Source organism: Babylonia areolata, chromosome 4 (assembly GCF_041734735.1).
Source record: "Babylonia areolata isolate BAREFJ2019XMU chromosome 4, ASM4173473v1, whole genome shotgun sequence".
Lineage (NCBI taxonomy): Eukaryota > Metazoa > Mollusca > Gastropoda > Neogastropoda > Buccinidae > Babylonia > Babylonia areolata.
In genome coordinates this window covers 20,535,534-20,551,728 of record NC_134879.1, presented here as the reverse complement: position 1 = coordinate 20,551,728, position 16,195 = coordinate 20,535,534, and the positions used below count along the sequence as shown (strand labels likewise).

At 44.3% G+C, this 16,195-nt stretch overlaps 1 protein-coding gene across 3 annotated transcripts in view; it reads right to left on the bottom strand.

Annotated features, from left to right (window-relative positions):
* The window catches only part of LOC143280938 (uncharacterized), a 110,224-nt gene that overhangs the window by 22,618 nt on the left and 71,411 nt on the right, over window positions 1–16,195 (bottom strand). For 2 of the 3 annotated variants that reach the window (XM_076585740.1, XM_076585741.1), the window contains exons 11-16: window positions 11,450–11,621; window positions 10,562–10,663; window positions 6,196–6,285; window positions 5,476–5,629; window positions 2,704–2,787; window positions 652–827 (exon numbers count right to left, since the gene is read on the bottom strand). In XM_076585740.1, the coding sequence (XP_076441855.1) occupies window positions 652–827; window positions 2,704–2,787; window positions 5,476–5,629; window positions 6,196–6,285; window positions 10,562–10,663; window positions 11,450–11,621 (778 nt within the window). The remainder of the gene's footprint in view (window positions 1–651; window positions 828–2,703; window positions 2,788–5,475; window positions 5,630–6,195; window positions 6,286–10,561; window positions 10,664–11,449; window positions 11,622–16,195) is intronic. The other variant, XM_076585742.1, reaches the window with a different exon arrangement.

The following is a 16,195-nucleotide window of genomic DNA, read 5'->3' as shown; positions in this document are numbered from 1 at the left end:
TGGTTTGTTGATGGACATGATGTGTTTCTGTGTCACACTTTACATGGTTTGTTGATGGGCATGATGTGTTTCTGTGTCACACTTTACATGGTTTGTTGATGGACATGATGTGTTTCTGTGTCACACATTACAAGGTTTGTTGATGGACATGATGTGTTTCTGTGTCACACATTGCATGGTTTGTTGATAGACATGATGTGTTTCTGTGTCACACATTGCATGGTTTGTTGATAGACATGATGTGTTTCTGTGTCACACATTGCATGGTTTGTTGATGGACATGATGTGTTTCTGTGTCACACATTATGTAGCAGCTGCTGTCCTGACTATCTATGCGAGAATTTGCTTACAGTGGAGAGTGTCTTGCACAAGTTGCATTCCCGCTCTCTCAGCCAATAAGATTTTAGGACAGTTAGCACCCATGGCTGCAGCATTAAGAGCCAGTGCAGTCTTGCCTCCTAGTTCAAGAGTCATAGCCCTTCACAAAAGACAGATGTAAAGGAATTCCCATTGCAGTAGAGAAACCACTGATCATAAGCTCTCACTTTGCTGTTGGCACAACTGTAAGTGTATGTCAGTCTCTGATATAAGCTAAGGGCCTTGTACAATCACCTTTTATGAACAGACAATAAACCAGTTAAAAGGACTCACCTTCTCCTTTTCAAAACGTTGAGACGTAGTCCGCTCTTTGCTGCTGTCCTGTTGGTTTTTCGTGTTGATCGGTGTTGCTTCCCCTTCTGAACTCTGCTCCTCGTGGCCCCGTCTGTGGGAACGGCTCTGACGCTGATGCTGACGTAGCTCTACACTGAGGCTGGGTGTCCTGTCTCCTGTCACCATACACGTCACGCTGAGGTGGGATGGTACAGTGTGTGGCTATTGTGTTCAGATTGCACTATAAGACTGGATGGTTCAGTGTGTGGTTATTGTTCAGACTGCACTATAAGACTGGATGGTTCAGTGTGGTTATTGTGTTCAGACTGCACTATAAGACTGGATAGTTCAGTGTGTGGTTATTGTTCAGACTGCACTATAAGACTGGATGGTTCAGTGTGGATATTGTTCAGACTGCACTATAAGACTGGATGGTTCAGTGTGTGTTTATTGTTCAGACTGCACTATAAGACTGGATGGTTCAGTGTGGCTATTGTGTTCAGACTGCACTATAAGACTGGATGGTTCAGTGTGGTTATTGTTCAGACTGCACTATAAGACTGGATGGTTCAGTGTGTGGTTATTGTTCAGACTGCACTATAAGACTGGATGGTTCAGTGTGGTTATTGTTCAGACTGCACTATAAGACTGGATGGTTCAGTGTGTGGTTATTGTTCAGACTGCACTATAAGACTGGATGGTTCAGTGTGGCTATTGTTCAGACTGCACTATAAGACTGGATGGTTCAGTGTGGCTATTGTTCAGACTGCACTATAAGACTGGATGGTTCAGTATGGTTATTGTTCAGACTGCACTATAAGACTGGATGGTTCAGTATGGTTATTGTTCAGACTGCACTATAAGACTGGATGGTTCAGTGTGTGGTTATTGTGTTCAGACTGCACTATAAGACTGGATGGTTCAGTATGGTTATTGTTCAGACTGCACTATAAGACTGGATGGTTCAGTATGGTTATTGTTCAGACTGCACTATAAGACTGGATGGTTCAGTGTGTGGTTATTGTGTTCAGACTGCACTATAAGACTGGATGATTTGAACATGAAATTAATATATAGGTATCAATCTGAAAGTAGTTGAATTAAGGGCAGGATTACATGAGGTGGCACTAATACAGTCAATTTATAACAGCCAGTACTGGGTCATGTGATTCTGCCCTTAACACACAGCATTCGGATACCAAACACAAACCTACTTAATCACTTACTGGGCACTAGTTATGCCCCCTGACATGCATGGCAGCAATGAAAGTCATGTCAGTTTCAAAACAAAATTTGTGTCTATTTCATATGTTGCCATTTCCACAACATAGCTTTCTTATGGGACAGGATTAAATACAGACTACAGTTTGTTTTGTGTGGTTTTGTTTTTTTCCCCATATATGGTCATTTTAGATTCTGTTCTGAAAAAGAAGGGTTTCAACTTATTCAAGTTAAGGTTCCAAACTGGGAAGAGAACTGCTGAACAGAAGGCCATACAACTGAAAAGAAAAGAAAGAAAGAAAGAAAGAAAAGAAAGAAAAGCATGTAAACACCACAGCCTAAACACAAAGTCATCCCTTTGCAATCATACCCCACCTCCACCGATGCTCCCCCCTTAATCCCCGCCCCCCACCCTCCCCCACAGACAGACAGACTGGCAGGTGGACAGACAGACAGACGGACTGACAGGTGGACAGACAGACAGACTGACAGACAGGCAAACAGGTGGACAGACAGATAAAGTGAGAACGAGAGGGGTAACCCACAACAAATCATCCAAAACCAAAACTAATCATTCACAGTACACAAGACAAGACAAGACAAGACAAGACAAGAAAAAATCTTTATTATCAAGGGTAATAGATAAGCAAGTAACATGCTTTTTTGTTTACATCCAGCCCTCACCCTAAAGAGGGAATAAAGTTAAAAAAGCGAAAATGCGCAAAAAGAAGAAGAAAAAAATCAAAATACATCAGTATTTTCCCATTATTTAGCAGAGGGTGAAGGAGCTTGACAGAAATCCAAGCAGACATGAGAGGAACATCAACCAACTTTCAGCCTCTCTGGACGGTCCTTTACGCTGGCCGGAGTACACGGTTTCGGCACAACTGTCTTCGTCATCCCACTCCGACGTATCTGCGGGGTCAAGGGTCACAGGGCACAGCACACGGGCACAGTAGTAGCAGGGCACAGCAGAAGGATATAAAAGATGGATACATAGATGAAGGACAGGATATATAAGATGGATATATAGATGAAGGAATAGATATAAAAGGTGGATATATAGATAAAAGATAGGATATAAAAGATGGATATATATATATATATATATATCATCTACATATCCATCTATGTATATACAGCGGAAGAGAAACCAGAAAAGGAAACAGAAATCAAACGGTGAAATGCACACACAATAAAGCACAAAGGAAGCAAAAGATTTAACCCCTTCACTGCTAAACCCGGTGAAACGAGATCAGCATGGCATGAATTTCAGATGCATCGTGTACAGTTTTGAGTATGTTTCAACAGTGTTGTTGATTGTGCTGAACCGGGCATGATATGTAGCGTGGTGCCCTGAGGAAGACGTCCAGATGCAGAACGGTGACTGGCATCCTGACCGGTGAGCTCTAAGTGACATGTCAGTGAGCTGACAGCCCTTCAGTATTAGTATCAGTAGCTCAAGGAGGCATCACTGCGTTTGGTCAAATCCATATACGCTACACTACATCTGCCAAGCAGATGCCTGACCAGCAGTGTAACCCAACACGCTTAGTCAGGCCTTGAGAAAAAAAAAAATAAAAAAATAAAAATAAAAAAAAAGAAGATAAATACATAAAAATACTACTAATAATAATAATAATATTTATAAGGCACAAACTCTTGATGAAGTCAACTCTTAAGCGCACAAAAACAAACACCCCCAGCCCCCCCCTCCCCCCCTCCCAAAAAAACCCCAGCCCTACACAGATGAGCACACTCACCTGCAGCAGTGAAAGGGTTAACATAAACATACAGGAAAAGTGTGATCATTTTGATATGTTCTTTTCACAGGCAATATATACTGTGTTGTTTCATTAAAGAAAAATGATCATCACACTGATAATGCACTCACTATCTGTGCATTTGTTAACGTTAAAAAGAAGCTGGAACCAAACTTTAATTAAAAGTGGGGAAAAAAGTAACCGGAAATATCATGTCACAGAAATAGGGTGTATAAAACAGCAATAGCAATAACAAGAATGAGATCTCTTGGAAAACAAATAATAAAAGAAGGAATATACTGATTCTGGAGTGAAATTTGTCATTTTTATTCAAATTGAAATAGGTTCTTAGCACATTGAGTGTACACTGACATATGTCATTTTGATCAAATCGAGATAGCCTCTTATCGTATGTGGTTACATAATACATCTACTGTAATACAATCTGAAAAAAAACATTTCACATATTCGCTTTTAAAAACATTGCAATTAATCATTACACCGTAATTATTAAACAGAAATATATTTAGAATATGGACGAAGAAAAACACGCCTGGTGCAAAACGCACTCCTGTTACAAAATGTCGTCTGTAGTCCGGCAGAAAGCCATAACACTGGTTAGGCTCAGCAGAAAGACAGATGTTAAAACACATCACAACCAAGAGTCACAGACAGACAGAGAAAGAGAAGGCCCCCACACCCCCTAAACAACAACAACAATGACAAAAACAACAACAACAACACATACAGCCAAAACAGGCAGAGTGTGAGGCAGGACATGAAACAGACACAGTGAGCCAGAGAGAGAGACAGTGAGAGAGAGAGACAGACAGTGAGAGAGAGAGAGCCAGAGAGAGAGACAGTGAGAGAGAGAGAGAGAGAGTGAATTGAATGAAAAACACACAGAGAAACAGACACAGTGAGCCAGAGAGAGAGACAGTGAGAGAGAGAGACAGACAGTGAGAGAGAGAGAGAGAGAGAGACAGTGAGAGAGAGAGAGAGAGAGTGAATTGAATGAAAAACACACAGAGAAACAGACACAGTGAGCCAGAGAGAGAGAGAGAGAGAGAGAGAGACAGTGAGAGAGAGAGAGAGAGAGAGAGAGAGAGACAGTGAGAGAGAGAGAGAGAGAGAGAGAGTGAATTGAATGAAAAACACACAGAGAAACAGACACAGTGAGCCAGAGAGAGAGACAGTGAGAGAGAGAGACAGACAGTGAGAGAGAGAGAGAGAGAGAGACAGTGAGAGAGAGAGAGAGAGTGAATTGAATGAAAAACACACAGAGAAACAGACACAGTGAGCCAGAGAGAGAGAGAGAGAGAGACAGTGAGAGAGAGAGAGAGAGAGAGAGAGAGAGAGAGAGAGACAGTGAGAGAGAGAGAGAGAGAGAGAGAGAGAGAGAGTGAATTGAATGAAAAACACACAGAGAAACAGACACAGTGAGCCAGAGACAGAGACAGTGAGAGAGAGAGACAGTGAGAGAGAGAGAGAGAGAGAGAGACAGTGAGAGAGAGAGAGAGAATGAATTGAATGAAAAACACACAGAGAAACAGACACAGTGAGCCAGAGACAGAGACAGTGAGAGAGAGAGAGAGTGTGAATAAAAAACACACAGAGAAACAGAGAGAGAGAGAAAAAAACAGACAGATAGACAGACAGCCAGACAGACAGATAGACAAACAGCCAGCCAGACAAAGCCACAGACACAGAGAGAGAGACAGATGAGTCAGATGGAGACACAGAGAGTAAAATATGAAATAGTCGGGGAGAAAGAACACACTGAGGAATAACGACACCACGACAGCCAGATGACTGCACCCTCTCCCAGGCCCCTCCTTACCTGAGGAAAGCGATGATGCTCTGGCACGGACAGGGATGCGAGAGGTGCTGGCTGAACGACCTTGACTTCCGATGCTGCCCCGGCGACTGGAGGACGAACGGTGCTGAAGCTCGTCAAGCTGAGCCACCAGTTCATCATTGTGGTCCCTCAGTTCCTGCCATGAATAGAACAGAACAGAACAGAACAAAATAGAATAGAATAGATACCAGCACATCACTGCAGTCTTTCAGTCCCTGTTTTTTCAACTTGTCTTAATATATATATATATATATATATATATATATATATATATATACACACACACACATCAGAACAGCAGAGGAGGCAACTGCTGTTCCGACTATTTGGGCTAGAATTTGATTATAGTGGAGAGTGTCTTGCCCATGTTACATCCCCACTCTCTCGGCCAAGAGGGTTTTAGGACAGTCGGCGTTGGGATGGTTTCCAAAGGCCAACTAGCCCACAAGGCTGCAGCACTAAGAGCCAGTGTAATTTTGCCTCCTAGTTTGAGAGTCATAGTCCTTCACAAAAGACTAAGCTGTAAATGATTTCCCATTGACTGGAGAAACCATTGATAATACAGCTCTCACTTTGCTGTTGGCCCAAATGTAAACTTATGTCAATGTATATATATGTAATGCATTATTCTAATCAATAAAGAAAGAAATAAAAAACAAAAACAAAAAAAACGAAAGAAAGAAAGACACAGGTTCTCCTCACCTTGTTTTCAGCGGAGATTCTCTGAACCTTGGCCATCAAGGTCTGTTGCTCTGTCTCCCAGCTCCCAGAGCCTGGGGAGTCCGGCTGGGTCTGGAACGCAGTGACAGACAGCGGCATGGTTATGTATGGACACAGTGATGTACATGAGTGGTTTGAAGTATGGGGACTGGTTTTCAGCATTGTGGTATTGGTGTCAAGTATTGTGCTGCGATATGGGCATCTTAGAATAGAACAGAATAGAATAGAATGTCTCTATTACCATGTGTACCGTGGTCACAAGGAATATTAGGGGGGATAGTACATAACAAGATACGAACATAAATTGAAAATCATACACAAACACAGATACAGTAGAAATTAGGATACATACAAGTGCATATCAATATAAAAACTTGTGCATACTCACACATGCACGCACTGCATGCACTGCACACACACACACACACACATGCACGCACACACACAAACTCTCTCTCTCTCTCTCTCTCTCTCTCTCTCTCTCTCTCTCTCTCTCACACACACATTTGAACAGAAGCTGCATATTACATGTGGATGGAGCTGATGACGAGATCTTCAGGTAGATGGTTGTACATATTGTGATGAATCTGAGTAGGCATTTTAGTGTTTAAATTGCATGCTCCACATGTCAGTTTGTTGTGGTTTTTTGGGGTTTTTTTGACATAATATAGTGCAGTTGAGCATTATTAACATGGAAAGGTGCTATATAAATTATTATTATTGTTATTCTTATCATTGGTAGTTGTAGTAGTGGTAGTAGTGGTGCAATATAGCAGTGATTTACAGTTACATGGTTAATTTCATACACAATATTTATACCGTAATATTCTGACTCTCTCTCTACCTGTGTCTGTTGTAGCTCTCTGTGTAGTCTGTCACAGTGACTCTCTCTCTCTCTCTACCTGTGTCTGTTGTAGCTCTCTGTGCAGTCTGTCACAGTGACTCTCTCTCTCTCTACCTGTGTCTGTTGTAGCTCTCTGTGCAGTCTGTCACAGTGACTCTCTCTCTCTACCTGTGTCTGTTGTAGCTCTCTGTGCAGTCTGTCACACTGACTCTCTCTCTACCTGTGTCTGTTGTAGCTCTCTGTGCAGTCTGTCACAGTGACTCTCTCTCTCTCTCTCTCTCTACCTGTGTCTGTTGTAGCTCTCTGTGCAGTCTGTCACAGTGACTCTCTCTCTCTCTCTCTCTACCTGTGTCTGTTGTAGCTCTCTCTGCAGTCTGTCACACTGACTCTCTCTCTCTCTACCTGTGTCTGTTGTAGCTCTCTGTGCAGTCTGTCACAGTGACTCTCTCTCTCTACCTGTGTCTGTTGTAACTCTCTGTGCAGTCTGTCACAGTGACTCTCTCTCTCTCTCTACCTGTGTCTGTTGTAGCTCTCTGTGCAGTCTATCACAGTGACTCTCTCTCTCTCTCTACGTGTGTCTGTTGTAGCTCTCTGTGCAGTCTGTCACACTGACTCTCTCTCTCTCTACCTGTGTCTGTTGTAGCTCTCTCTGCAGTCTATCACAGTGACTCTCTCTCTCTCTCTCTACCTGTGTCTGTTGTAGCTCTCTGTGCAGTCTGTCACACTGACTCTCTCTCTCTCTCTACCTGTGTCTGTTGTAGCTCTCTCTGCAGTCTGTCACACTGACTCTCTCTCTCTCTACCTGTGTCTGTTGTAGCTCTCTGTGCAGTCTGTCACAGTGACTCTCTCTCTCTACCTGTGTCTGTTGTAACTCTCTGTGCAGTCTGTCACAGTGACTCTCTCTCTCTCTCTACCTGTGTCTGTTGTAGCTCTCTGTGCAGTCTATCACAGTGACTCTCTCTCTCTCTCTACGTGTGTCTGTTGTAGCTCTCTCTGCAGTCTGTCACACTGACTCTCTCTCTCTCTACCTGTGTCTGTTGTAGCTCTCTCTGCAGTCTATCACAGTGACTCTCTCTCTCTCTCTACCTGTGTCTGTTGTAGCTCTCTGTGCAGTCTATCACAGTGACTCTCTCTCTCTCTCTCTACCTGTGTCTGTTGTAGCTCTCTGTGCAGTCTGTCACACTGACTCTCTCTCTCTCTCTACCTGTGTCTGTTGTAGCTCTCTGTGCAGTCTGTCACAGTGACTCTCTCTCTCTCTCTACCTGTGTCTGTTGTAGCTCTCTGTGCAGTCTGTCACAGTGACTCTCTCTCTCTCTACGTGTGTCTGTTGTAGCTCTCTGTGCAGTCTGTCACACTGACTCTCTCTCTCTCTACCTGTGTCTGTTGTAGCTCTCTCTGCAGTCTATCACAGTGACTCTCTCTCTCTCTCTCTACCTGTGTCTGTTGTAGCTCTCTGTGCAGTCTGTCACACTGACTCTCTCTCTCTCTCTACCTGTGTCTGTTGTAGCTCTCTGTGCAGTCTGTCACACTGACTCTCTCTCTCTCTCTACGTGTGTCTGTTGTAGCTCTCTGTGCAGTCTGTCACACTGACTCTCTCTCTCTCTCTACCTGTGTCTGTTGTAGCTCTCTCTGCAGTCTATCACACTGACTCTCTCTCTCTCTCTCTACCTGTGTCTGTTGTAGCTCTCTGTGCAGTCTGTCACAGTGACTCTCTCTCTCTCTCTACCTGTGTCTGTTGTAGCTCTCTGTGCAGTCTGTCACAGTGACTCTCTCTCTCTCTCTCTCTCTACCTGTGTCTGTTGTAGCTCTCTGTGCAGTCTATCACAGTGACTCTCTCTCTCTCTCTACCTGTGTCTGTTGTAGCTCTCTGTGCAGTCTGTCACAGTGACTCTCTCTCTCTACCTGTGTCTGTTGTAGCTCTCTGTGCAGTCTGTCACAGTGACTCTCTCTCTCTCTCTCTACCTGTGTCTGTTGTAGCTCTCTGTGCAGTCTGTCACACTGACTCTCTCTCTCTCTCTACCTGTGTCTGTTGTAGCTCTCTGTGCAGTCTATCACAGTGACTCTCTCTCTCTCTACCTGTGTCTGTTGTAGCTCTCTGTGCAGTCTGTCACAGTGACTCTCTCTCTCTCTCTACGTGTGTCTGTTGTAGCTCTCTGTGCAGTCTATCACAGTGACTCTCTCTCTCTCTACCTGTGTCTGTTGTAGCTCTCTGTGCAGTCTGTCACACTGACTCTCTCTCTCTCTACCTGTGTCTGTTGTAGCTCTCTGTGCAGTCTGTCACAGTGACTCTCTCTCTCTCCACCTGTGTCTGTTGTAGCTCTCTGTGCAGTCTATCACAGTGACTCTCTCTCTCTCTCTACGTGTGTCTGTTGTAGCTCTCTGTGCAGTCTATCACAGTGACTCTCTCTCTCTCTACCTGTGTCTGTTGTAGCTCTCTGTGCAGTCTGTCACAGTGACTCTCTCTCTCTCTCTACGTGTGTCTGTTGTAGCTCTCTGTGCAGTCTATCACAGTGACTCTCTCTCTCTCTCTACCTGTGTCTGTTGTAGCTCTCTGTGCAGTCTGTCACACTGACTCTCTCTCTCTCCACCTGTGTCTGTTGTAGCTCTCTCTGCAGTTTATCACAGTGACTCTCTCTCTACCTGTGTCTGTTGTAGCTCTCTGTGCAGTCTGTCACAGTGACTCGCTCTCTCTCTCTCTCTACCTGTGTCTGTTGTAGCTCTCTGTGCAGTCTATCACAGTGACTCTCTCTCTCTCTCTACCTGTGTCTGTTGTAGCTCTCTGTGCAGTCTATCACAGTGACTCTCTCTCTCTACCTGTGTCTGTTGTAGCTCTCTGTGCAGTCTGTCACACTGACTCTCTCTCTACCTGTGTCTGTTGTAGCTCTCTGTGCAGTCTGTCACACTGACTCTCTCTCTACCTGTGTCTGTTGTAGCTCTCTGTGCAGTCTGTCACAGTGACTCTCTCTCTCTCTCTCTCTCTACCTGTGTCTGTTGTAGCTCTCTGTGCAGTCTGTCACAGTGACTCTCTCTCTCTCTCTACCTGTGTCTGTTGTAGCTCTCTGTGTAGTCTGTCACACTGACTCTCTCTCTCTCTACCTGTGTCTGTTGTAGCTCTCTGTGCAGTCTATCACAGTGACTCTCTCTCTCTACCTGTGTCTGTTGTAGCTCTCTGTGCAGTCTGTCACAGTGACTCTCTCTCTCTCTCTACCTGTGTCTGTTGTAGCTCTCTCTGCAGTCTATCACAGTGACTCTCTCTCTCTCTACCTGTGTCTGTTGTAGCTCTCTGTGCAGTCTGTCACAGTGACTCTCTCTCTCTCTCTACCTGTGTCTGTTGTAGCTCTCTGTGCAGTCTGTCACAGTGACTCTCTCTCTCTCTCTACGTGTGTCTGTTGTAGCTCTCTCTGCAGTCTATCAAAGTGACTCTCTCTCTCTCTCTCTCTCTACCTGTGTCTGTTGTAGCTCTCTCTGCAGTCTATCACAGTGACTCTCTCTCTCTCTCTCTACCTGTGTCTGTTGTAGCTCTCTGTGCAGTCTGTCACAGTGACTCTCCAGGTCTCTCTGTTTCTCCTTGGCCTGAGCAGCTTCTCTGCGGGTGCTAGACGTTTCCTGTGAACAGAGGTACACACACCCATCCTGAGGATCTGATTGGATGGAGGGCATTACTGAACTTCATTTCATTTCATGAATGAATTATATGAATGATTTCTACTTTATCATTTTATTAACAAACTCTATTTTATGAATTTTTTTTTTTTTATGAATCTCATTTCATGAATGATTTTTACTTAATTATTTTATGAATGAATTCAGTTTAATGATTTCCATTTAATGAATTTAATTTTGTGAATCATTTTTTCAAGAATGAGTTTGGTTTATGAACTATATGAATGAATTTTCAATTTTATCTTATGAATTTTATAAATGAACTTTCGATCTATGAATGATTCTTATTTTATGAATGAAGTGCATGTTATGTATGAATGAATTTTTGTCCTATGAATTAATTTCATTTTTTGAGTGAACTTTATTTTATGAGTCAGTTTCATTTTCTGAGGTTAATAGAGTAAGTGAAAATGTTCACCAAAACAGAACTTATCCAGCTCTTGAAAGTGGGAAGAAAATGAAGGAAAAAAAAAGAAAAAGTGCAACACAACAGATGGAGAAAGAAAAAAGAATCATCACGATGCTGATGCTGGGACTGACAGACAAACCTGAATGTAGCTGTGTATGAGGAACTCAGTGGACAACATGGGAGTAATGCCAATGAGATGGTACAGGAGATAGGACAGCAACCCCCCCCACCCCCTCACCCCCCCAAACAAACAAATAAAAAACAACAACAAAACCTCCAATGACACCAGCACTCCCCTCACCAGGCCAAACACCACTCACCCTTTCTGACCTGGCCAGCTGGTCAGTGAGGGTGGTCACCCTTAGCTCCAGCTCCTGGACATGCTCTGAGGTCTGCCTCAGCAGAGCTGCCTGTGAGCTGTGTGCCTCACGCTCCCTCTCCACCTCCCCCTGCAGGCGTCTGACCTGCTCCAGGTGGTCCTGCCGCTGCTCCCTGCACACAGTGCCGTGATGGCCTGGAGGTAACCTGTCTCCCCAGGAAGCCAGAGAAACTGAGTGATGGCCTGGGGGTAACCTGTCCCCCCAGGAAGCCAGAGAAACTGAGTGATGGCCTGGAGGTAACCTGTCCCCCCAGGAAGCCAGAGAAACTGAGTGATGGCCTGGAGGTAACCTGTCCCCCCAGGAAGCCAGAAAAACTGAGTGATGGCCTGGAGGTAACCTGTCCCCCCAGGAAGCCAGAGAAACTGAGTGATGGCCTGGAGGTAACCTGTCCCCCCAGGAAGCCAGAGAAACTGAGTGATGGCCTGGAGGTAACCTGTCCCCCCAGGAAGCCAGAGAAACTGAGTGATGGCCTGGAGGTAACCTGTCCCCCCAGGAAGCCAGAAAAACTGAGTGATGGCCTGGAGGTAACCTGTCCCCCCAGGAAGCCAGAAAAACTGAGCACACTGGTTCCAATCCCGGCACATTTGCCAGTATTTTCTCCCCCTCCACTAGACCTTAAGTGGTGGTCTGGATGCTAGTGATTCCGATGAGTCGATAAACCGAGGTCCCACATGCAGCATGCACTTAGTGCATGTAAAAGAACCCACGGCAACAACAGGGCTGTGCCATGCAAAAATCTGTGGAAGAATCCGCTTTGATAGTTCGATAGGAAAATAAAAAGAAAAAACTGCAGGCAGGAAAGATACAAAAAAAAAAAAGAAAAAAAAAGAAAAAAAAAAGAGAGAGAGGTGCTCTCGGTGCAGCCCAAATTTGTGTTGTGAGGAAAAAGAGTACTACAATACAATAAAATACAGCCAGTCAGCCACCAGGGGCTCTTCAAGACAGAATCCTATCTGCCGGTAAAGGTGTACCTGCAGGTAAATGTACATAAGGCAAGGCCTGTTCCACCCCTGGTGTGTGGCCTCCTGGCCACCTGACATCCATGGTTCCTTGTGGACTGCCAGCACTTGGACACTGACAGATGAACCCGGGTGTGGCCGTGTATGGGGGACTGGGAATGAGCAGCATAGGAGTAATGCCACTGAAACAGTGCAGATGATGGGGCAGCAAAAAAAAAAAAAAAAAAAAAGCCTGTTGCCTTGCCTCATGCAGATAATTTACCCCCAGGTACACCTTGCTTCGTGTAGATTTGCCTGCAGGTATACCCTTACCTGCAGGTACGATCGTTTCTTGAATAGCACCCAAGGACTTGAACAAAACGCTATCATTCCTAATATTCTAATGGCTCAATGTTCAGCTTAAGTCACAGGTCGACGTGAGGTAACTGCTGGGCTAGCAGCAAAGTGAGAGCTGTGTTATCAGTGGTTTCTCCTCTGTAACAGGAATTTCATTTACAGCTTAGTCTTTTGTGAAGGACTGTGACTCTAAAACTAGGAGGCAAGATTACACTGGCTTTTAGTGTTGCAGCCTTGGGGACCATCCCAACGCCGACTGTCCTGAATCCTTCTTGGCAGAGAGAGTGGGGATGTAACTTGAGCAAGACACACTCCACTATAATCAAATTATAGCAAAGATTGTCAGGACAGCAGTTGCCTCTTCTGCTGTTTTGATGGACATGATTGACTATCATATACACAAGATGATTTAGACATGCACTTCTTCATTCAATAAAGATGTACTGTACTGTACTGTACTGTATTGTATTGTATTGTATTGTATTGCATTGCATTGCATTGCTTTGCAATGCATTGCATTGTGTTGTGTTGTATAATGTTGCATTGTATTGTATTGTGTTGCACTGTGTTGTGTTGTGCTACATTGCATTGGATTGCATTGCATGGTATTGTATTGTACTGTATTGCATTGCATTGTAGTGTACTGTATTGCATTGCATTGCACTGCATTGCGCTGCACTGTACTGTACTGTGTTGCATTGCATTGCATTGAATTGTACTGTACTGTACTGTAGTGTACTGTACTGTAGTGTACTGTACTGTATTGTATGGCATTGCATGGCATTGCATGGTATTGTATTGTATTGGATTGGATTGGATTGGATTGGATTGCACTGGATCAGAAATCCAAATTTAACTGATTCTGTTGAGGCAATTCCAGTTTGACAAAACCGACATATAAACAAAGAAAACAAATGATCCATACATAGCCGCCTCACCATAACTTAGTACACCATTACATAAAAAAAAGGGAAACGAGCAAAGTCCAAAAGATAAAAGCAACAACACATGTTGAAAGAAGGGAAAATGTACATAAAAACCAAATAATGATTAAAAACTAAATATCAAAGATTGAAAATTGAAGAAACAGGAGCAAAGAAACAAAATAAAAGTGATGAAAAACGAACAAAAATCAAAATCCTTATTTTTCTTACTGCAGTCACATTTGATGTAAGCATGCACGCACACCTTTGAGGCTGTTCCAAAACACCAAGGAAAACCAACAAAGAAGCAAAGCACATACAACGCTTCTGATTGATAAGAAATCTGCACCACTCAAATGTGTATGCGCCTCAAATCAGTGACACCCCCTCTTGTACAACTACCCGTGGGGAAAAAATGAAACATAAAAGAACAATGTTGACAACAGTGGCATCAAATCCTACACCAGTAATTATGATTCCACCCCAGTGACACAAAAACAAAGACCTCAGATCCTGAACTAGCATTAACAGTGATTGTGATGGGCGTGCCAGAACAAGACAGAACAGCGGTGCCGGGTCATAATGAGAGCCTTTCAGGTGTGCCTCACTGTCAACTGCAGGTTCTCTACCAACTCCCTGCTGTGTGGTCACATACTCTGATGAAACGCCAGTCTGTGTCATTTAATTACATGTATCAATGTCTGTTAGGAAATGTAACTCTTGTTCACACTCTGCTGTGGCTTCCAAGAAACAATTCTCTCCCTTTCCAAACTTCTGATGTTGCCATTGGCCTGCTCAGACACAGTCAAGGCTATATCAATCACCACCCAGACTGAAACACTACAGTTCCCCTGAGACTGATGAATGCCTTTCTATAATCATTAGATATGACCGTGGAGAAAGGCTGATAGCCAAACAGACAGACCAGCATCAGACTTGACCTGAACACAGTGAGGGAGGGACTGTCACTCCTGTACCGTCCTTTGCACCTTCCCCTTTCTTTCACAAACACACCAGCAGACCAGCTATGCACTCAACCAGTCATGCATGCACAAACACAAAAGCACACATGAATATATGTGTACATGCAAGCACACATACACACAAACATACACAGTTTAGCTGCAGCTGATCACAGAATTTCTCAGCACTGATTTTTATTGTTAGCAAAATTTCAACCAAAATATCAGCCGGTACGAAGGATAAATAAAACATAAACAAAGCAAAACTTGGTAAACAAATGACAGTAATCAACCAAAGGAGAGGACTGGACACTGCCTTTCTATGCTGAGCCCTGGACGCAGTGGATATGAATTCACTGCCTTCCTATGCTGAGCCCTGGACACAGAGGATATGAATTCACTGCCTTCCTATGCTGAGCCCTGGACACAGTGGATATGAATTCACTGCCTTCCTATGCTGAGCCCTGGACACAGTGAATATGAATTCACTGCCTTCCTATGCTGAGCCCTTGACACAGTGGATATGAATTCACTGCCTTCCTATGCTGAGCCCTGGACACAGTGGATATGAATTCACTGCCTTTCTACGCTGAGCCCTGGACACAGTGAACATGAATTCACTGCCTTTCTCTGCCGAGCCCTGGACACAGTGGATATGAATTCACTGCCTTCCTGTGCTGAGCCCTGGACACAGTGGATATGAATTCACTGCCTTCCTGTGCTGAGCCCTGGACACAGTGGATATGAATTCACTGCCTTCCTATGCTGAGCCCTGGACACAGTGGATATGAATTCACTGCCTTTCTATGCTGAGCCCTGGACACAGTGAATATGAATTCACTGCCTTCCTATGCTGAGCCCTTGACACAGTGGATATGAATTCACTGCCTTCCTGTGCTGAGCCCTTGACACAGTGGATATGAATTCACTGCCTTCCTGTGCTGAGCCCTTGACACAGTGGATATGAATTCACTGCCTTCCTATGCTGAGCCCTTGACACAGTGGATATGAATTCACTGCCTTCCTGTGCTGAGCCCTTGACACAGTGGATATGAATTCACTGCCTTCCTATGCTGAGCCCTTGACACAGTGGATATGAATTCACTGCCTTCCTGTGCTGAGCCCTGGACACAGTGAACATGAATTCACTGCCTTTCTCTGCCGAGCCCTGGACACAGTGGATATGACTTCACTGCCTTTCTGTGCTGAGCCCTGGACACAGTGGACATGAATTCACTGCCTTCCTATGCTGAGCCCTGGACACAGTGGATATGAATTCACCGCCTTTCTGTGCTGAGCCCTGGACACAGTAGATATGAATTCACTGCCTTTCTGTGCTCAGCCTTGGACACAGTGGATATGAATTCACTGCCTTCCTATGCTGAGCCCTGGACACAGTGATGTGAATTCACTTCCTTCCTATGCTGAGCCCTGGACACAGTGGGTATGAATTCACTGCCTTCCTATGCCGAACCCTGGATACAGTGGATATGAATTCACTGCCTT